This window comes from Rhinoraja longicauda, chromosome 1 (genome assembly GCF_053455715.1).
Source record: "Rhinoraja longicauda isolate Sanriku21f chromosome 1, sRhiLon1.1, whole genome shotgun sequence".
Lineage (NCBI taxonomy): Eukaryota > Metazoa > Chordata > Chondrichthyes > Rajiformes > Arhynchobatidae > Rhinoraja > Rhinoraja longicauda.
The window spans coordinates 126,439,277-126,461,964 of record NC_135953.1 but is presented as its reverse complement, the minus strand read 5'-3'; the positions used below and the strand labels follow the sequence as shown (position 1 = coordinate 126,461,964).

Genomic DNA, 22,688 nt, shown 5'->3' with positions numbered 1-22,688 from the left:
GTAACTCGATGGGTTAGGCAGCATCTTTGGAGAGAAGGAATGGATGAAGTTTTGGGTCGAGACCCTTCTTCAGACCTTCTCCAGTCTAAGGAAGGGTCTCGACCGGAAACGTCACCCATTCCTTCTCTCCAGAGATGCTGCCTGTCCCGCCGAGTTACTCCAGCATTTTGTGTCTAACATTAGAGATACTCTGCTCATGGAGTGGGTGGACCTTATGTGGACTTAGCTGTCTGAACAGGCCTTCACTTTCAAAGGGGAATCGGATAGATTGTTAAGTGAGAAAAAAAGTGCAGGGAATCACAGAAAGATCCTAGAATTGGACAGGCTGGATGGTTAATTATGGAACCAGCATGTGGCCAATGGGTCAAACAGCCACAGTCATGATGCAGATTCTCAACCCCATCTGTCTGCCTCCAAAAATGCTACCTGACCTATTGAGTTCCTCCGCTGGTTTCTTCTTCTGCACACAACATCCAATATTGGAAATGCAGGTTAATTAGTTAGTTTGGTTTAGTTGTTTTATTTATTGTCACGTCTACCGAGGTACAGTGAAAAGCTATGGTTGCGTGCTAACCAGTCAACAGAAAGAATACATGATTGTAATCAAGCCATCAACAGTGTACAGATACATGATAAAGGGAACAACGTTTAGTGCAAGATAAGGTCCAGTAAGGCCCGATTAGAGATGGTCTGGGTGACTCTAATGAGGTAAATGGTAGCTCAGGACCACTCTCTAGTTGTTAATAGGATGGTTGAATTACCTGATAAGCATCTTGGACAATGCAGCTCACCCCCTCCATGACACACTGGTCAACCAGAGGAGTACCTTCAGCAACAGACTGGTTCCACCAAGACGCAGCACAGAATGCTACAGAAGATCCTTTTTTCCTGTGGCTATCAAACTGTACAACTCCTCCCCCTTCTGTCATGGGGTAGACTGATTCCCCTCCCCCTCCCACCCCAATCTTTTGCGCATCCCCAATCCTGGACTTTCCACTCATCACTTTAATTACATGTTTCATGTATTTTGTGTTTTATGACTGTTGGCAGACCAATTTCCCTCCAGGGATAACTAAAGTTCTATCGTATAGGTGTCATATAGCAGCTGGAATGAAACTGTCCCTGAATCTGGACCTGTGCGTTTTCACACTTCTATACCTCTTGCCTGATGGGAGAAAGGAGAAGAGGGAGTGACCGGGGTGACAATCATCCTTGATTATGCTGCTGGCCTTATCGAGGCAGTGAGAAGTGTAAATTGAGTCAATGGAAGGGAGGTTGGTTTGTGCGATGGTCTGAATATAAATTCAGATATTGAGACTGCAGATTCTGGAATCTTGAACAAATTACATTCATTGTTTTAGAAAGTGGAAATAAAAAGAGGCAGTGTACATTTCTAATGTAATTCAATTTGGCAACTATCTATGGATAGCAATGCCAAATGTCTTGACAAGATAACAATAGAGCAAAGCTTCTGGAAGAACAGATCAAATCAAACAAACACTGCTTTTCTGTGCATGTGCAGTCAACTGATGTCTGATTTACTGTTTGGGAACTTTTGACTGCTGATAGCTCCACTGTGAATTTTACTGTAACTGCAAAATCCACTTCCATGTACTTAACAGCTATTTAGGCCTTTCTTTGCAGCAGAGTAAGCTTTGTTGAAATTTAGTTCTAGTGAACAAATGACCTGGCAGTTGAAGAGAGCATTGAAGCAAGGCTGAGGAGCAGGGAGAGAAATAAATGACCTGGTACCTCAAGTGTTTTTAACATCCACATCCAGCCATCTGTGCTCAGCTAGAACTGAGCGTAATGTACAATCAACTTTAACACTTGCTTTGAAATGTACACAGCTGAACGTGCCGATTTGACTATAGGCTTCGTCCACAAATTTACAGGTTAGTTGCCAAGAGTTTGGCTGATCGATGATGCTGTTGTGACTGTTTTAAATTTGCTGACTTCCATGGGAACCATTGAGGCATGATGAGCATTGCTTTGCATTCAACTGTTTACATGAAGCGGTATCTCTAATGGGTGCATCGGCAAAGAGAACGAGCAGAGACTAGGAGAGTATCGCAGGGAGTAGAGTTGCTGCCTTACAGCGCCAGGGACCCAGGTTCGATCCTGACTACAGGTGCTGTCTGTGCGTAGTTTGTACATTCTCCCCGTGAGTTTTCGCTGGGTGATCCGGTTTCCTCCCACACTCCAAAGACGTGCAGGTTTGTAGGTTGATTGGCTTCAGTAAAATTGTAAATTGTCCCTAGTGTGTAGGATAAAGTTAGTGTGCGGGGATTACTGGTCGGCGCGGATGCGGTGGGCCGAAAAACCTGTTTCTGCAGTTCATCTCTAAACTAAACTAAACAAAACAGGTAGACTAGAGGAGGGGTCCAGCCCAGATATTCATGAACCACTTCTCATAGAGCTGCAGCTGGGACTGTAAAATGACGTCAAAATGGTTCCTCTTGCAGATGGAATCACTGGGCTGTTTTGTACTGACCAGTGTGTTTGTGCTTATGTACGGGGGATGCTCTTGCTGATCTGCATACAAAAAAATGTCTTTCACTGTACCTGGTACACGTGACAATAAAGTAACCATAATAACCATAATAATAATCCCTATTTTTAGATTTTTTAGTTTTAGACATACAGCGCGGAAACAGGCCCCTCGGCCCACCGAATCCACACCGACCAGTGGAACTCTCTAGGTGTTCACAACTCTCTAGGTGTTCTTCAATATCTCGGAGAAAATCCACGTGATCATGGGGAGAACATGCAAACATATAGAAACATAGAAACATAGAAAATAGGTGCAGGAGTAGGCCATTCGGCCCTTTGAGCCTGCACCGCCATTCAATATGATCATGGCTGATCATTCAGCTCAGTAGCCTGTACCTGCCTTCTCTCCATACCCCCTGATCCCTTTAGCAAAAAGGGCCACATCTAACTCCCTCTTAAATATAGCCAATGAACTGGCCTCAACTACCTTCTGTGGCAGAGAATTCCACAGACTCACCACTCTCTGTGTGAAGAAATGTTTTCTCATCTCGGTCCTAAAAGACTTCCCCCTTATCCTTAAGCTGTGACCCCTGGTTCTGGACTCCCCCAACATCGGGAACAATTTTCCCGCATCTAGCCTCTCCAACCCCTTAAGAATTTTATATGTTTCTATAAGTTCCCCCCTCAGTCTTCTAAATTCCAGCGAGTACAAGCCCAGTCTATCTAGTCTTTCCTCATATGTAAGTCCCGCCATCCCAGGGATCAATCTGGTGAACCTTCTCTGTACTCCCTCTAAGGCAAGAACGTCTTTCCTCAGGTTAGGAGACCAAAACTGCACACAATACTCCAGGTGCGGTCTCACCAAGGCCCTGTACAACTGCAGCAGAACCTCCCTGCTCCTAAACTCAAATCCTCTTGCTATGAATGCCAACATACCATTCGCTTTCTTCACTGCCTGCTGCACCTGCATGCTTGCTTTCAATGACTGGTGCACCATGACACCCAGGTCACGTTGCATCTCCCCTTCTCCCAATCGGTCACCATTCAGGCAATACTCTGCTTTCCTGTTCTTGCCGCCAAAGTGGATAACCTCACATTTATCCACATTATATTGCATCTGCCATGCATTTGCCCACTCGCCTAATCTATCCAAGTCACTCTGCAGCCTCCTAGCATCCTCCTCGCAGCTAACACTGCCACCCAGCTTCGTGTCATCCGCAAACTTAGAGATGTTGCATTCAATTCCCTCGTCCAAATCATTAATATACACTGTAAATAACTGGGGTCCCAGCACTGAGCCTTGCGGTACCCCACTAGTCACTGCCTGCCATTCCGAAAAGGACCCGTTTATTCCTACTCTTTGCTTCCTGTCCGCCAACCAATTTTCTATCCACCTCAACACTGAACCCTCAATACCGTGTGCTTTAAGTTTGTACACCAATCTCCTATGTGGGACCTTGTCGAAGGCCTTCTGAAAGTCCAGATATAACACATCGACTGGTTCTCCCTTATCCACTCTACTAGTTACATCCTCGAAAAATTCTATAAGATTCGTCAGACATGATTTGCCTTTGGTAAATCCATGCTGACTTTGTCCGATGATTTCTCCACTTTCCAAATGTAATGCTATCACATCTTTAATAACTGACTCTAGCATTTTCCCCACTACCGATGTTAGGCTAACTGGTCTATAATTCCCCGTTTTCGCTCTCCCTCCCTTTTTAAAAAGTGGGATTACATTAGCTACCCTCCAGTCCTCAGGAACTACTCCAGAATCTAAAGAGTTTTGAAAAATTATCACTAATGCATCCACTATTTCTGAGGCTACTTCCTTAAGCACTCTGGGATGCAGCCTATCTGGCCCTGGGGATTTATCTGCCTTTAATCCATTTAATTTACCTAACACCACTTCCCGACTAACCTGGATTTCCCTCAGTTCCTCCATCTCTTTAGACCCCCGGTCCCCCGCTATTTCCGGCAGACGGTTTATGTCTTCCTTAGTGAAGACAGAACCAAAGTATTTGTTCAATTGGTCTGCCATCTCCTTGTTCCCTATGATCAATTCACCTGTTTCCGACTGCAAGGGACCTACATTTGCCTTAACTAATCTTTTTCTCTTGACATATTTATAAAAGCTTTTGCAGTCTGTTTTTATGTTCCTTGCCAGTTTTCCCTCATAATCTATTTTCCCTTTCCTAATTAAGCCCTTTGTCCTCCTCTGCTGGACTCTGAATTTCTCACAGTCCTCTGGTATGCTACGTTTTCTGGCTAATCTGTATGCTTCATCTTTTGTTTTAATACTATCCTGGATTTCCCTTGTTAGCCACGGATGCACTACCTTTCCTGGTTTGTTCTTTTGCCAAACTGGGATGAACACTTGTTGTAGTTCATCCATGCGACCTTTAAATGCCTTCCATTGCATGTCCACCGTCAACCCTTTCAGCATCAATCGCCAGTCTATCTTGGACAATTCACGCCTCATACCCTCAAAGTTACCTTTCTTTAAGTTCAGAACACTTGTTTCTGTATCGACTTTGTCACTCTCCATCCTAATGAAGAACTCTACCATATTATGATCACTCTTGCCCAAGGGGCCTCGCACAACAAGACTGCTAACTAACCCTTCCTCATTACTCAATACCCAGTCTAGAATGGCCTGTTCTCTCGTTGGTTCCTCAACATGTTGGTTTAGAAAACCATCTCTCAAACATTCCAAGAAATCCTCTTCCTCAGCACCCCTGCCTGTTTGGTTCACCCAATCTATATGTAGATTGAAGTCACCCATTATAACTGCTGCGCCTTTAGTGCATGCATTTCTAATTTCCTGCTTGATGCCATCCCCAACCTCCCTACTGCTGTTAGGTGGCCTGTACACAACTCCCACTAGCGTTTTCTGCCCCTTAGTGTTTCGTAGCTCTACCCATATCGATTCTACTTCCTCCAAGCTAATGTCCTTCCTTTCCACTGCTTTAATCTCCTCTCTAACCAGTAACGCTACCCCACCTCCTTTTCCTTTCTGTCTATCCCGCCTGAATATAGAATATCCCTGGATGTTGAGCTCCCAGCCTTGGTCACCCTGGAGCCATGTCTCCGTAATCCCAACTATATCATAATCATTAATAACTATCTCCACATTTAATTCATCCACCTTATTACGTATACTCCTTGCATTGAGACACAAAGCCTTCAGGCTTGTTTTTACAACTCTCTTACCCCTTGTACGATTATGTACCCACCCATCCTGTTAGCCACTCCCTGCTATATCCACGCAGAAATCTGCGGATCCACATTGGCCTCAATAGCCACTGCAGAACCCATCAAAAGCAATAAGGAATGTAGTTATCTTCAATCCCGAGGGACTGCCGAAGAGAGTTTTGACAGTACACTGCACTTTCGAATACTGCAGGCTGGCTTTAATTGCGCTTAGGCACCCAGGAAATCACGCCCCCTTTGCTATCCTACACACACTAGGGACAATTTACACTTATACTAAACCAATTTACCTACATACCTGTACTTCTTTGGAGTGTGGGAGGAAACCGAACATTAAAAAAACCCATAGAATACAGGTGCAGGAGGAGGCCATTTGGCCCTTCGAGCCAGCACTGTCATTCATCGTGATCATGGCTGATCATCCACAATCAGTAACCCGTCCCTGCCTTCTCCCCATGTCCCCCGATTCTACTAGCCCCTGGAGCTCTATCTAACTCTCTTTTAAATTCATCCAGTGAATTGGCCTGTGGCAGAGAATTCCACAAATTCACAACTCTCTAGGTGTTCTTCAATATATCGGAGAAAACCCACGTGATCATGGGGAGAACATGCAAACATATCCACCCACCCATCCTGTTGGCCACTCCCTGCAATATCCACGCAGAAATCTGTGGATCCACATTGGCCTCAATAGCCACTGCAGAACCCATCAAAAGCAATAAGGAATGTAGTCATCTTCAATCCCGAGGGACTGCCGAAGAGAGTTTTGACAGTACACTGCACTTTCGAATACTGCAGGCTGGCTTTAATTGCGTTTAGGCACCCAGGATTGTGGGGGGGGGGGGGAGAGAAGAAAGCTGGAAGAAAGGAGGAACAAGACAGTATTTGGCAGGCAATAGGTAGATACAGGTGAGGAGTTGGGGTTTTTTGGTAGGCAGATGGTTGGACAAAGGCCAAAAATGAAAGGACAACTGGATAGAAGAGATGTGAATTGTGACGCTGGAGGAAGGAATGGAGGTGGAAGTGGAGAGGAGAAATGGATGCGAGTCCCAGTGGAGCACTGGGAAAAGATGGGGGAGGAAAGGGTTGGTTAGCTACTTAAAATTGGAGAATTCAATGCTCATACTGTTGCGCTGTAAGCTACCCAAGTGCAATATGAGGTGCTGAACAGGAAGTTTAGTGGTAGCTCAGACAAGAAAGGTGCTGACAAGCCAATGAGCCTTTAGTATGGGTTTGTTTGCATAAGAACAAACTGACATAATTAATCTTGCACCATAATCCTCATGCCTGCTTTAGGCACTATAAAATTTAGCGCCAGAAGTGTGAAAACAACTAACACGCGTATCTAAATCTGAGAGCCACATGATTAAACATTCTTTGCTAAAATAGATACACTGTCTTTTTCCTGCATTTCTGTTCTTTTCAAAGCCTCCAGTCAGAAACCCAAGGAAAGTGAGGAACACCAGCAATCCTGGAAGCTGCCTCCACTAACACAAGGTGGTGTGACAGTGTCAGGTGATATGTTCAATCCAGATCCTATCAGCCTGTGCTGGAATTTCAACAGAATGCCAAAGATCTCCAAAAACTTCAAAAGTTCTAGGAGCAGAATTAGGCCATTCGGCCCATCAAGTCTACACTGCTATTCAATCCCGGCTGATCTATCTTTTATTCTGAGGCTGTGCCCTCTGGTCCTAGACTCTCTCATGTGTGGAAACATCCTCTCCGCATTCACTCTATCCAGGCCTTTCACTCTTCAGTACGTTTCAATGAGGTCCCCCCTTCTAAACTCCAGCGAGTACAGGCCCAGTGCTTTCAAAGCTGTACTCGTGCCCAAGGACTCATTGCTCGCTGAATCAAAGGCACCTGAGGAACAGCTGGGTGGACCATTCATCTCCCAGCGGGTGCTGAATGGTCACCAGATATTTTCCAACATATCAAGTAATTCATTGTGTGGAGCATCTTTAAAACACTTTGATTCGAAAGCCATTACAAATATTATTTATTCATCATTCAGCTTATGAAGTATTGAATTAAACGATTTGAGATATTTGAGCCAACTGCAGCATATGCAGGTAACTCACTTTCACCCAAGGTTCTGTAATCTATTGAGGCAAACATATGGCATGGATCAGTGGCACAGCGGGTAGAGCTGCTGCCTCATAGCACCAGGGACCCAACTTCGATCCTGCCCTCGGTTGCTGTGTTTGTGGCGTTTGCACGTTCTCTTTGTGAATGTCTGGGTTTCTACCAGGTGCTCTGATATCTCCTCCCCCACCCCACATATTACAAAGATGTCCAAATTTGTAGATTAATTTTCTTCCATAAATTGGCATGCTATCATACACCACTTTGGCTGTATTTCAGGAACAAACATACAAGAAGAGAGTCTGATATATATAGACGGTTCTACCGGGGTATGTGCAAAACAAAGCATTTAACTGTATCTAGGTACATGTGACATTAAAGTCTCATGTTATAGAATTGAATTGAATCATTTCCACATTATTAGCTGTTTGTGTCATTCGCACAATGTTGGCACAGAATTTTCTGTCAGCCACGAGATGCTTATGCCCATTGATGATTGCAGGAATAAGTATGAATTTGCATGATGTGACCGGGACACTGCAATCAGTAATGCGGTACTTGCCGATCCACTCACGGCAAATCACTACAATGCAATGAGACATTACGGGATCACATGGGGGTGAGGCGAGGGGAGGTAAATGGGCCAAAGCAAGTCACATGCAAAATAAACCCCAAAAAACTTTAGACAGTGTGCACCATGTTGACTGTTGGAAGCATCCAAGTTGTCTCAATTCTTCCAATGTCAAAACCATTATTAAACATTTAAAATGTTGAATAGTTTAGCAATGTTTAAACAATTAAGTAAATCCTAAACCACTTTGAAATCCCTTTTAAAAATATCTGAAGAATTTTAAAAAATGAACTAATTGTAAAAGAATAAATATTGAAAATATATTCAGCACCATGATTTTGGGAGGTGGTCTTGGAAAGGAGGATGCTCCTCAAACTGCGGAGCATGTTGGACAATACAGCTCACCCCTCTATGCCACACTGCTCAACCCGAGAAGTGCCTTCAGCCACAGATTGGTTCCATCAAGATGTAGTACAGAACACCACAGGTGATCCTTCTTCCCTGTGGCTATCAAACTGTACAACTCCTTCTTCCCCTTCTGTCATGGAGTAGACTGTCTCCCCCCCCCCCCCCCCCCAATCTTTGCACATCCCCAATCCTTTCCACTCATCACGTTAATTTAACATGTTGTGGCGGCTCCCAAGGGTCGGGCCATACTACTACCGACCCCTCGGCACGGGAATGGACCAGTCCAGGGAAGCGGTCCGGTACCATGTATATAAGCACAAGGTTTTGGGCGCGAAGCCATTCCGGCAGACTCGACCCGTCTGATAACCGAGGTATAATAAAATATAACGTCCCCGAAATACCTGGCTCCTTGCCTTTATTTCGGGCCTTTATCGACGCGCCACAATGTAATGTATCTTGTTGGAAGATCAATTTCCCTCTTGGAATAAATAAACTTCTATTGTATCGTATCACAGGCAGCATTAACTCTGCATTTTTCTCCGCAGATACTGCTCAAGTTGCCAAATATTCCAACATTTTGAATGCTTTTTTTAGGTTAGTTTTTCAGCAACTGCAATATTTTACTTTTACAATAACTAACAGTCATGCTGATATAAAGATTTCCAGAATTCATTGTTAGATGCAAATAAAGCCAACTGCTTGCAAGATCTAATTTCTAAAATGTTCACATTTTATTTATTTTTTCCCTCTTTATAACAATAGTTCTCATATTGTATTTGATGCAATAATGGCAATGTGTGGCTTATTCCAGTTTAATTGATTGCATTGTAAACAATGTCATCATAAGGCACAATGATTGCATGAGGAAAACAAAAGGCAGCCCACGAGCTACCTGACCACAATTAAAATATAATTTTTAAACAGTAATTTCCAAAAACTTTTCAAAAATAATACAAATTTTGACACTGGACTCAAACACTGCTGCTGCAAATGTCCTTGCATTCAGCTTTCACAAAGATGATTGTAGGTCCTTACAATTTTAGGAATTGCTCTGCAGCCATTGATCAATTTCTTTCTTGTTGTTATTTAACCAGTCTATATTTGTCTGCACAGTTTCAAGAGCTTGTTTACGAGGCATTTCTCCTGCTCCAGCTTCTGGATATTTTGCAAAGAAGTCTTTCATCTAAAATGAATAAACATAAATTTGGTATCTTGGGGGAAAGAAATTGTCCATTAAAGTAATTATTCTTCCCTGCTGATCTACACGAGAGTTTCTCTTTATTTTTCCTCCTTGCACTCTTCTAGAGCAATTGATTGATTCAATAGATTGTTATCAACTATCCAGTACAGTGTCACCACCCATCAAAACTTTCCCTTCCCTTTCATCATTTCAAAGGGAGCTGTCCTTTCTGTATAGACAACAAATGCTGGAGTAACTCAGCGGGACAGGCAACATCTCTAGATAGAAGGAATGGGTGATATTTCAGGTCGAGACCCTTCTTCAGACTGAGAGTCAGGGAAAGAGGGAGACACAGAGATAAGGAAGGGTAAGATGTGAAAACAAGACATCAAAAGAGATGCAGTTCAAGGAAAATGTAGAATAGATCATTGTTAGCTGGGAGAAGGTACACCAGCATTTTGTGTCTATCTTCAGTATAAACCAGCATCTGCAGTCCCTTCCTTAACATTCTTTCCTCCTAATCTACCTCTCAAAACACCCCGCTACCCTCCCATTCACACGGCACCTTCCCAGATAAGCATGAGTAATGCCGAATGTGTTTTCGCTGCATTCTTCCCATTATTTACGACCCCAAATAATTTGACATGCAATAGTAATTAACTTGGATTTTTTTTCTAGTTAGTAAATTATAATTGTGTTTTCATATCATAATTCAATTGATAATTTTTCTTGCCATCTCCAATCAGTCTACAAGCATCACCCTGAACATCGTGTTGTCCTCATTTTAAATATCTAACTCCGCATGTTCTCAGTGTCCAACACAAGAAGCTCAACAGAAGTTCAAAGATTTTTCAATTAGTAATTTCAAAGCCCTTTGACTACAATAATTACAAATCATTATCACAACTTCCATTTTCCCATCTTAAAAACATAGTTCTGGAACATATATCAGTTCTGTTTCTCTCTCTGTTTCTCTCTTCACCGCCTGATATTACCTGAACCAGAAAGCAATTCCAGCATTTATGTTTTATATTTGGCGTTCTATAGGCCTCCAGAAAATGGTTTAGAGTACAGGTGACCTTCTTGTTACAGCCATCTGGGAAATGGAAATTCACCCTTGCATAATTCATAAAACACAGCCCCAAAATTTGACATAAGGAATAAAATGCACCTTTTCACCATACATGTGGAGATGACTTGGCTTGGTTGGTTAATGTTTGGTTAAAGAAAAATACAGCAATTGTAAAGGTATTGCAATAATCCTTGACCACTGCAATCTTTGGATAGAGTGGATGTGGAGAAGATGTTCCCATAAGTGGGAGAGTCTAGGACTAGAGGTCATAGCCTCAGAATTAAAGGGCGTTCTTTGAGGAAGGAGATGAGGAGAAATTTCTTTAGTCACAAGGTCATGAATCTGTGGAATTCTTTGCCACAGAAGGCTGTCGAGACCAAGTCGGTGGATATTGTTAAGGCAGAGATAGATACATTCTTGATTAGTATGGGTGGCAGAGGTTATGGGGAGAAGGCAGGAGAATGGGGTTAGGAGGGAGAGAGATCAGTCATGATTGAATGGCGGAGTAGACTTGATGGACCGAATGACCTAATTCTACTCCCATTCCTTATGACGTTATGACCCTTATTATAGATTGTAAAAAGATTAGGAATGTCCAGGATAGTTTGTTACATTTTGAAGCCAATCAGGGAACAGAGTATTTAAGCAATGAACATGTGTAATAAGAGAGATTTATTAATGGTCTCACACTTAAGGATCCTCTCGTGAAGAGTTATCAAAACATGGCAGAATTTCAGATTCAGTTTAAAGTTGATTTGTTCCTTAACCATAAGGTAGAATTGGCTGATATGAACTGGGAAAATAGATTAAAGTTTAAAATTGGAGATAAATAGTGGCCTATATTCACCAAGATTTGATCATTCTCAGAAAAGTGAAGGATCTTAGGATTGGCATTAATTGAAAGAATGGGTGGAAATGTTGCAATGATTTGTGATGATCCAGAAGATTAGTGAACATGTTTAGAAATCGGTAAAGGGTGATTTAAAAAACAAATGGAGGAAATGCATCAAGAGTGAATTAGCAAGAAATATTAAAAATTGAAAGAACTTTTACCATGACATAAAAAGAGAGTAAACAAGGTGTCTATTTCTTGGATGAGACTACATTTTTTGTTTTGTAAAGTAAGGAAATAGTAAAAACTGCAAACACAAGTTTAGCATCTGGCTTCACACTTGAGAATACAAAAAAATATCTATAATAGTAAAAAAAAATCAGAGGGAGAATGAGGAGAACATTTTAAATGATTACAATCACTAGAGAATAGGCACCAGGAAGACTGATGCAACACAAGGGAGACAGTTATCTGATATTCTCCAAAAAAAAATTAGCTGCAGACATAACAGATATTTTGCAGTGATTTTTCAACATTCCCTAAATTCTGAGAAGGTCCCTGTGGATAGCAAACTTATAAACATACTATCTTTATTCGAGAAAAGAGGAAGATGTAAAGCAGAGAACAAAATGGCAATTGGCTTAACATCTATCATTGGGAAAATGCTGGAATCCATTACTAGTAACAGGACATTTAGAGAAAAATAACAGTCAAGCAGTGACAGATTTATGAGAGGGTGTGATGTACAGGGTAGGTAAATGGAAACCAACATTCAATAAGGTGTCACGTAAAAGTTAACTACCCAAGGCAAGAGCTCAAGGCATTGGTAGTTATAATAACTGGAATTATGGATTGGCTAACCAAGAGAAAACAAAATATTGGGAGAAATTGATCATTTTCAGATTTGCAAACAAGTCGGCTGAGTGCCAAGGCCACTAATTTCCAATCTATATTCAAGACTGATATATAGCCAATTATGATACAAAGATGGGAGGAAAAGCAAGTTGTGAGGAGGATGCAAAGGGAAATTGATAGTCTGAGTGAGTTGTGCAAAACATTGGCAGATGGTGGATAATGAAGGTTGTCCAGTTTTGCAAGAGGAACCAAAACAAAAACATTATTTAAATGGAGGGAAACTAGAGAATATACAGAGGGATTTGGGTGCCCTCATCCAGGAAACAGAAAGTTAGTATGCAGGCAATTGGAAAAGCAAAGGTGAATTTGGCCTTTACTGCAAAGGGGTTGGGATATAAAAGTAGGAGTCTTGCTATACCTCTTGGACAGACCACTCTGAGTATGGTGTACACTTCTGGCCTTTTTTATTTAAGGAAGGAAATATTTGTAATGATATCAATTCCGAGATAGTTCAGTGGGTTGATGTATTAGATGACAAGGTTAGTCCTGAAGAAAAGGTTGAGTAGGATGGATGTATACTTTGGAGTTTCAAAGAATGAGTAGGAATCTTACTGAAACAAATAAGAACATGCAGGGGCTTGATAGGGTAGATAATCAGAGGACATTGCCTGTAGTTGGGGAATTTAGAATTAGAGGGCATAGTTCAAATAAGGAGTTGTCCAATTAAGAAGGAAACAAAAAACCTTCTCCGAAGGTGGTGACTTATTGGAGTTCTTCATCCCAGAAGAATGTTGTACAAGACGACATTGATTATAGTCAAGAGTAAGATAGATTTTTGGTCTGTTGGGTAGTCGGAGGTTAGCTGAGCAGATGCAAAGTGGAGCAGACTTGCAGAGTCTCCTGTTCCTTTCTCACATTTATATTTCAGATTTATCACACACATGGTATGTTGCCTTTGGAATGCAAATGGTTCCTCCAGTTATTAACAACAAATGCTCACTTCAACGTTTTCATCACCCGCACATTGACCACGTGCTAGTTAGAACAAGTTTGAAAGTTGCTAAAGCTTCTTAGTATCTTACTTATATTCCTGCAGTCTCTGATTCTTTTCAAGTAAATTTAACACTGAGTCAAGACTTCAGTTGCTGTCTTACCTTCCTTCCAGGCTCTTAACACCTACGAATTCAAGGGCCCGCATCGTACTTTCATTAAATGATGTATCCCTGTCCCACTTTCCCCATCTACCACTTCATTCCACAAACTCTCATAATTAAAACCAGCCTGCACCCAAGAGTGGAGCTCAGAAATAACAGATAACTATCTTTGAATTTTATTTCTTTGCATTTATCTGAGTGAGCTTGTGATCTTGACTCACAAACGCATAGCTCCAGATTCAGGAACAGTTTCTTCCCAGCTGTTGGCAGGCAACTGAACCGTCTTCTCATCATCTGCATGTGTGGCCCTGACCTCCCTCCAACCTCTTTGGAGGCCTTTGAACTGTCTTTAATCGGACTTCAACATTACATCTTTGCACTAAACTTTGTACACTTTATCCTTTATCTGTGCACTGCGGACAGCTTGATTGTATTCATGTGTGGTATTTTCTTTGACTGAATAGCATGCAAACAAAGGCTTTTCACTGTACCTCAGTACACATGACAATAATAAACTAAATTAAATATACACTACTAATCAGGATTTTCACACAATAATGCAAAAAAAAATCAAAGATTTTCTAAAACTGCCATCTTGCTACTTAGTGTAAGAAAATAACTGCAGATGCTGGTACAAATCGAAGGTATTTGCTACTTATCTTATTTTATTGTATTATTTTATTTTAATATTTCTTATAAGTATCTTGCTACTTACCTGCCACAAACTGAGTTCAGTGTTAAATGATCTTGTTATTCTCAATATCAGCCTTCCAAGATTTCTATTAGTAATTGTGTATCTGAAAGGTGAACACAATGTAGGTTTGCTAAGTTGTTCTTTAAAGCAATATTAAACACTTGATCATTTCAACCCAAAAACATTCCTTTGAAGACCTGAACATACAGCCAACCTAAAGGTGGACATCAGGAAAACACAGGCACATCATGTGTGGATTCCTGATAGGCAATAAAAGATATTGTATTGTATTGACTGGCAACTTATTTTCAGAAAACTCAGCCTTGCTTAATTCCCAACACCAAAAGGAAAAAAAGTGGTAGGTCATTTTCATATCACTCCCTGTGATACCCTGGTGTACACAATTGACTGCAGAACTTCCACTGTTATACAGCAAACTAAAAATTACCACCTCACTTTAAAATGGTTAGGAAAATCTGGAGAAAGTAAGTTTTTCTTTCTTAAATTAGCTGAAGAAAAGTGTGTTTTTTTTCTTTCAAAAAAGTTGCAGTAACAATACCATCCAAAAAGTGATCTTGGAAGTGTTTAATCATGTTCACCCAGAAAGCTTTATCGAGCCATTAAAACGCATGCTAACATGGTGCTATGTGAGCATGCAATGCCAGTTTCATGCAGGGGACATAAATGGGTACATTGTCCCAACATGTGGCATACAAAAACCACATGTTACATTGAAATTTGCACGTAAAATTGAAAGTGCGATTCTCTGCAACATTGGGTGCTCAGAGAGCAATGATTGGTGTTGTGAACTGCCAAGTCCAATCATGATGCTAATTTGAGACACCTTATCTTCATAGGGTACATGTGAGATGAGAGTGGGCACCGCACACCTTTGAAGGCCAAAAGGATATTGTTATGTTCGAGGTAGGTGCTTGGGGCAAGGGTTGCTGCATTTGTCCAAACACAAACATTACATGTCCCATCAGTGAAAATGAAAATATTGCTGCCATCTGTGATGTGTGGCCCTGATAGCAAGCCTTGTTTAATTGGACTCCAGGTAAGGTAAGAATTAGTCTTTTAATGCATATGGAGCAGCCGATCATGCTTCTGTGTAGGCTTGCTCCCACAATCAAAGTCCAATCTACTCTTGCATGTCTACATGTGCCACAATATGGCAGCAAAGTGTGGAGTCATTCATTTTGGTAGTAGGAATAAAGTCGTAGACTATTTTCTAAATGGGGTGAGAATCCAGAAATGGGAGGTGCAAAGGGACTAGGGAGTGCTGGTGCACAATTCCCAAAAAGTTCATCTGCAAGTCAAATCAGTAAAGAAAGCAAACTCAATGCTGCCATTTATTTCAAGAGGGCTTGAATACAAAAACAGGGATGTAATGCTGAGGCTCTATAAGGTGCTGGTGAGGCCACATTTGGAATAGTGTGAGCAATTTTGGGCACCTTATCTGAGGAAGGATGTGCTGGCTCTGGAGAGGGTCGAAGGAGGTTCATAAGAATGATCCCAGGAATGAGTAGGTTAACCTATGATATGCATTTGTCAGCACTGGGCCTGTACTCTCTGGAGTTTAGAAGAATGAGGGGGGACCTCATTGAAACAGAATAGTGAAAGGCTTGGATAGAGTGGATGTGGGGAGGATGTTTCCACTAGTGGGAGAGTAAATGCAATGTGTGTTGATGAACACCAGCAGCCATTGTTTAATTTAGTTTAGAGATACAGCATTGAAACAGGCCCTTCAGTCCACCAAGTTCTTAATGACCACCAATCACACTGGTTCTATGTTACTTCACTTTCGCATCCGTTCCTTCCACTGTAGGGGCAATTTGCCGAGGCCAATTAACCCACAAACCCTCAAGTCTTTGGGATCCAGGAGGAAAACCAGAGCACCCGGAGGAAACCCATGCAATCACAAGGAGAACATGCAAACTCCACACAGCAGCCAAGGTCAGGATTGAATACGGGTCTCTGGCATTGTGAGGCACCAGCTCTTCCACAAGGTCATGAGGGATAGGAGTAGAATTAGGCCATTTGGCCCATCAAGTCTATTCCGCCATTCAATTATGGCTTTTCTGTCTCTCCTTCCTAACCCCATTCTCCTGTCTTCTCCCCATTACCTCTGACATCTGTACTAATCAAGAATCTATCTATCTCTGCATTAAAAATATCCATTGACCTAGCTTCGAGAGTCTTCTGTGGCAGAGAATTCCAGATTTACTACCTTTTGACTAAAGAAATTCCTCCTTATCTCCTTCCTAAAAGAACATCCTTTAATTCTGAGGCTATGACCTCTAGTCCTACACTCTCCCACTAGTGGAAACATCCTCTCCACATCCACTCTATCCAAGCCTTTCACTATTCTCTGTTTCAATGAGGTCCCCCCTCATTCTTCTAAACTCCAGTGAGTACTGGCCCAATGCCAACAAATGCATTTCATAGGTTAACCTACTCATTCCTGCGATCATTCTTGTAAACATCGACTGGACCCTCTCCAGTGCCAACACATCCTTCCTCAGATATGGTGCCCAAAATTGCTCACAATATTCCAAATGTGGCCTTACCAGCGCCTTATAGAGCCTCAGCATTACATCCCTGTTTTTGTATTCAAGCCCTCTTGAAATAAATGCCAGCATTGAGTTTGCTTTCTTTACTGATTTGACTTGCAGATGAACTTTTTGGGAATCGTGCACCAGCACTCCCTTGTCCCTTTGCACCTCCCATTTCTGGGTTCTCACCCCATTTAGAAAATAGTCTATGCCTTTATTCCTACTACCAAAATGAATGACTCCACACTTTGCTACACTATATTCCATCTGCCACTTCTCCACTCACTCTGTCCAAGTACTTCTGCAGAATCCCTGGTTTCTCTACACTATCTGCCCCTCCACCTATTTTCATATCATCTGCAAATTTTGCCACAGAGCCTTCAATCCCCTTATCCAAATCAATAACATATAAGCTGCACCTCCGTGCTGTGCAAGCTCAGTGTACAGGAAGAACCATGATACCATTTACCACAGTGTATACTGTATGTATAGAGGTGCAGATTGCTTGGCACATTCAATCTTAGGCTTAAATAACGTTTTCAGCCCAGCTTATTTTCATTTTGGTCACAAATCCGACTTATTAACTTTGTTTTTCTCTCCATTGGTGTTGCCTGACCTGATGAATTATTCCAGCATTCTGGTTTTATTTCAGATATCCAACATTTACAATATAGCTCCGTTCACTATTGCATCCAACCATCCATTACCAAACCGCTCCAATTGTGGATTGCATGCTTATACACATTTTTAAAAAAAAGGTATTTGAGACATCTGCCTTTGAATGAACTATGCATTGTGAAGAGATTTGAGATTTAACAGAACAATATGCAGGAATATCGGGGTTGAGGGGGAAAGGTAGATCAACTATGATTGAGTGGTGGAGTAGACCTGATGGGCCGAGTGGCCTCATTCTGCTGCTAGAACTTATGAATAACTATAATTCTTACCATTAACAACTTGGGAGAAACATAAATTTGAATAAGTTAACTTGTTCGTGAAACTGTACTGGCAGAAGAAAAGATGAGATGCCCCTACCTTTGCACTAAGTATTCCCAGTTGAGTCGTGTCCAATCCCATGCCATAGTTTTTCCGTACTTATTGTATGAAATGTACTGGATAATAGTAAACACATCCTGACTCTTTATAAGGCTTTCATTTTTTAGATATTTGAGGAGCCTGCATTATAAAGGAAAAAAAATTAGTAGATTGATTTTTGAGACAATAACAACGGATTTATATCTATGAAACAAAAAGGATGGATGACATATTGGGTACTGGCCATCGGTTCTGTAAGTTGGCTTTCAGTTTCTCCTTGAGTTGTGGAACTTCAAATCTAAATAGAGGGCTCACGTTGTCGACCTCCCCGTGGTGAGCCCTGTCAACTGACCTCAGTCAGGCGAACGACAACAGAGACAGCAGAAGCAGCTTCATAACTTCTGCTGCCTCAAACGCAAGAAGCAGATCTAAATACATTCATAAATTTTGTGTTACTTGCTCAATCTGCCATGACACCAGTCTCTGCTGACTTTGAACTGAACACTGCTGAAATGGCAACCAGATAAACAACTGGGGACAGTTTGAAGTTACACCAAAAAAACAGTTTTCACAAAATCTTTTCAGTTTCTGAAGTGGCAACAGTATATTGCAATAAATCTCACGAAGTAGGTCCAGAGCAGTTTTGCAATTACCTGTCCAATAGTTGTATATCCTCCACTGAAGCCAACCCGTAAAGAAGCTTGTCCTTCTCCTGAGCAAGAGGAGTGTCCTGATACTTCTTAAACATTAATTCCCATGAAGTCTGATTCCCAGCCTGTTGCATTCCATAACGGTACACAATCAGTCGCAGATTAGGTGCAATACTAGAATAAATAAAATTAATTTGAAATTATTTGCAAAAAAACAATCTTCTTTTAAGAGTATTTTTACTAGAATAATGCTGTATTAAGGATGGTGATATTGAGTTGAGAGAAGAAGAGTGTGCATTTTAAGTCCCATAATTTGAGGCATCAATATTTAACAATTGTGCAATATGACTGCAACCCATTTTCCACCACGTTTTGTAAATGAAGGTTGCAAAGTGTGTGTTGATCTTGCGCTCAAAAAGTAGAATGCCCATTATAATACATAATCAGGCTCAAAATTGTAAAACTAGCCTGCTTGGATTCCCAGGGTTTAGTAACACCAAAACCTGAAGTAAGAGCAGCTGGATTCACCAGACATCTGCCATTAGTCACAGAAGTGCTCTCTCCAATCCCTCAAACAAACCATTACAATAATTGCTGAGGACCCAAGACCATTGGAGGCTTCTATTGAAGTTATCCCAAAACAGAGTAAGTAAAAGTCTCCAAATTCTTTGAACAAATTGAAAGTAATAAAAAGGGGAAATTCTTCTTCAGCAATTACTTACTCTTAATAAAGCCAATGGATGTTTTGACCACAATTTCTGCCTTCCAGCCCTCCCTCCTTACCGTACTCTCTCGACCTTCCCTATAAATATCAGAAACAATGTGCTCACCGTTTTCCTGCCAACCATTCTTGAAATAAGCTGGTTGCATTGTGTAATGCTTCAGTATCTCCCATGCGGCATGAAAGTCCCAGAACATCTTCCCTTAATAACCTAGGGATACAGCAAAATTAATCTGTAGTCTATATTACACAATTCAATAGTTGGAGGGATTCATAATTTTATTATCACAAAATAGTATACCTGTTCAAATGGCTGCTTGAATCACTCCAACCAAGTGTACTTGCAATGGGCTTCACCTGTTTTCTCCAATACATCTACAAAACCAAAAATGCCAAGGAAAACATAAATGGTATGTGCTTTTATATTGACTTTTATTCATTCTTTCAAGATATTAATTATAGATCACCTGGAATTTTGGGTAAAGAATGTAATCATCTTCCAGCATGTCCCGAATATATGCAATCGATGAAATGGCTTTCGACCAAGGTAAATAATCTTCTTCTTTGACTAGATATTTTGTCATGTTTAAAGCCACAGAGTACTTTAGCAGGGTTGCCCTGCAAAAACAGGACGAACATCACAGGAAAGGTAATTAAAATTCAGCACCCCAACATATTTTACTCTTGTCAGTACAAATGTTGGTGTCAGGTGACCAGCATCTGCCCTTGATTCATTTGAATGTGCAACATTTATTGAGACCAATCTTGAATATACTGGGCCTTCGCAGCCCTCATGAGCAAGGAAATTTAAAGGTATACTGCCCTCTGGATGAAGGCAGTTCTTCTTATCCTAGTCCTAAAAGGACTCTGCCTTTTCTTTTGGTACAATGTCCCCTAGTTCCAGAAACTCCAGCATCATCCCTCAACTTACTATGTCAAGCCCAATATGAAGTTAGTATGTTTCAAGACCACCCCTCATTCTTCTGAACTCTTGAGAATATCGACTCAGTGTACTTTGTCTCCTCGGAAGACATTTCTTCCTTTTCATTACACTCCCTTTATTGAATGTATATCCTTCCTTGGGGAGGGAGATCTGACTTGTATGCAATAGTCCAGAGACTTATGTAATTGCGGTAAGGCATCTTTATTCTTGTATTCAAATCCTCTTGCAATAAATGATAGCGTTCAATAATCTGTCTCCAAGAACACCCAAATCCCTTTGAAGAGCAACACTTCAATTTCTCACCATTTCGTTTTTTTCTATTTCTTTTGCAATCAATTTTGATGACCACTATTTTTTTTCCACATTAGATTCATTTTGCCTCATGCTCACCCAATCATTTAAGGTCTATATCTTGGTGAAGCTTCTCTGTATTTTCCTTAAAAATCTCACAGCATATTGTAGATATCACAAAATGCTGGAGTAACTCAGCAGGTCAGGCAGCATCTAGGAGAGAGGGAATGGGTGACGTTTCGGGTCGAGACCCTTCTTCAGACTGAAGAAGGGTCTCGACCTGAAACGTCACCCATTCCCTTTCACCTAGATGCTGCCTGACCTGCTGAGTTACTCCAGCATTTTGTGATACCTTCCATTTGTACCAGCATCTGCAGTTATTTTCCTTCACAGCATATTGTGGTATCAATAGCAAACTTGGAAATAAATGCAACAAAAGAAAAGGGGCAGTCACACTTTTGGAAATATATTTTGGAACTCCAAAGAGACTGAGGGAGAAGAAAGAGCATATTTGCCAAAGCACTGGCCTCGCAAGGCAAAGCAAGGCAATGAGATGTCAATGGCCCAAATTGTGCAGAGGAAACAGATTCTCCAAACTGCATCCAGGAGCACATTGTTTGCAAATATGTAGTCATCCCAACTGGAGAGGAGAACTTCCAGATGTTGTTTTTTGGAAGTTAAACTGAACAGATGAAAGGAACATTTTTGAGGGGACTATTTCTAATAGTCAGAATTAACATAGCTCTGGAGAAGGACAAAGATAAAATAGGACTGAAAATAGCCACCTGAAATTATATCAGTCTCAAATTACTTGGAGGTGTTTATGAGTCAAAAGGTTCTAGATAAATAGAAGGAAAAGGTGGTACTGGAAGCTCGAGGATTCAAGGTGATAGAGGGTAGCATAAGACAAATAAACAGAAGCTGGTGTCCAATAAGTCATAGCAGAATTAGGACATTCGGCCCATCGAGTCTACTCCGCCATTCAATCCTGGCTGATCTATCTTTCCTTCTCAATCCCATTCTCCTGCCTTCTCCCCATAACCCTTGACACCCTTATTAATCAGGTATCTGTCAATCTCCGCCTTAAAAATACCCAATAACCTGGCCTCCACAGGCAATGAATTCCACAGAATCACCATCCTCTGACCAAAGAAATTCCTCCTTCCTCATCCTTATAAATTCCAGCGAGTACAGGCCCAGTGCCGTCAAACACTCAACAACATTAACCCAGTCATCCCATCTTTATTCCACATTATCACTTCTCAAGCATCATTTTCCAGTGGTCCAATGTCCACTCTTGCCTCTCCCTTACTTTTTATGTATCTGAAGAAACTTTTGCTTTCTTCTTTTAGATTATTGGCTAGCTTACCTTCATATTTCATCTTTTCTCCTTGTATTGCCATTTTAGTTACCTTCTGTTGTTTTTTAATAGCTTCCCAATCCCACTAATCTTTGCAACATTATATGCCTTCTCATTTTGTTATATGCTGTCTTTGACTTCCCTTGTCAACCACAGTCACCTCATTCTCCCCTTAGAAACTTTCTTCCTCGTTGTGATAAACAGATCCTGTGTCTTCCTTACTTCTAATACTTCTAATACTTAGAGCTTTATATGATGCAAGCCTGCAAGAGTAAAGAGAGCAGTAAAATTAAAATAGAAATTCAGAAAACAAAAAGAGGGTATGAATAAATATTGGGAAGTAAAAATAAAGAGAGTCCAAATATGTTTTGTCAATACAAAAAAGATAACTAAGGAATAAACTGGGTCTTTTTAGAATCAAAAAGGTAACCCATGCATGAAAATAGTAGATGAGGGCAAGTTTTTTTGCAGAAATATTCTGCAATTGTCTTCACAAAAGGTTTCTGATATTGGAGTGAAAGCAATAGTGTGATATATTGGATAAAAACAAATATTAAAGGGTGTATCGTCCTTGAA

General features: G+C 41.1%; 1 protein-coding gene across 1 annotated transcript in view; it reads right to left on the bottom strand.

Moving 5' to 3' along the window:
* Nucleotides 1-9,499: 9,499 nt before the first annotated feature.
* The window catches only part of enpep (glutamyl aminopeptidase), a 76,731-nt gene continuing 63,542 nt past the window's right edge, over nt 9,500-22,688 (bottom strand). The window contains exons 14-20 of the mRNA XM_078412446.1: nt 19,986-20,136; nt 19,820-19,893; nt 19,628-19,729; nt 18,801-18,971; nt 18,148-18,288; nt 14,579-14,660; nt 9,500-9,953 (exon numbers count right to left, since the gene is read on the bottom strand). Coding sequence (XP_078268572.1) covers nt 9,810-9,953; nt 14,579-14,660; nt 18,148-18,288; nt 18,801-18,971; nt 19,628-19,729; nt 19,820-19,893; nt 19,986-20,136 — 865 coding nt within the window. The 3' untranslated portion in view covers nt 9,500-9,809. The remainder of the gene's footprint in view (nt 9,954-14,578; nt 14,661-18,147; nt 18,289-18,800; nt 18,972-19,627; nt 19,730-19,819; nt 19,894-19,985; nt 20,137-22,688) is intronic.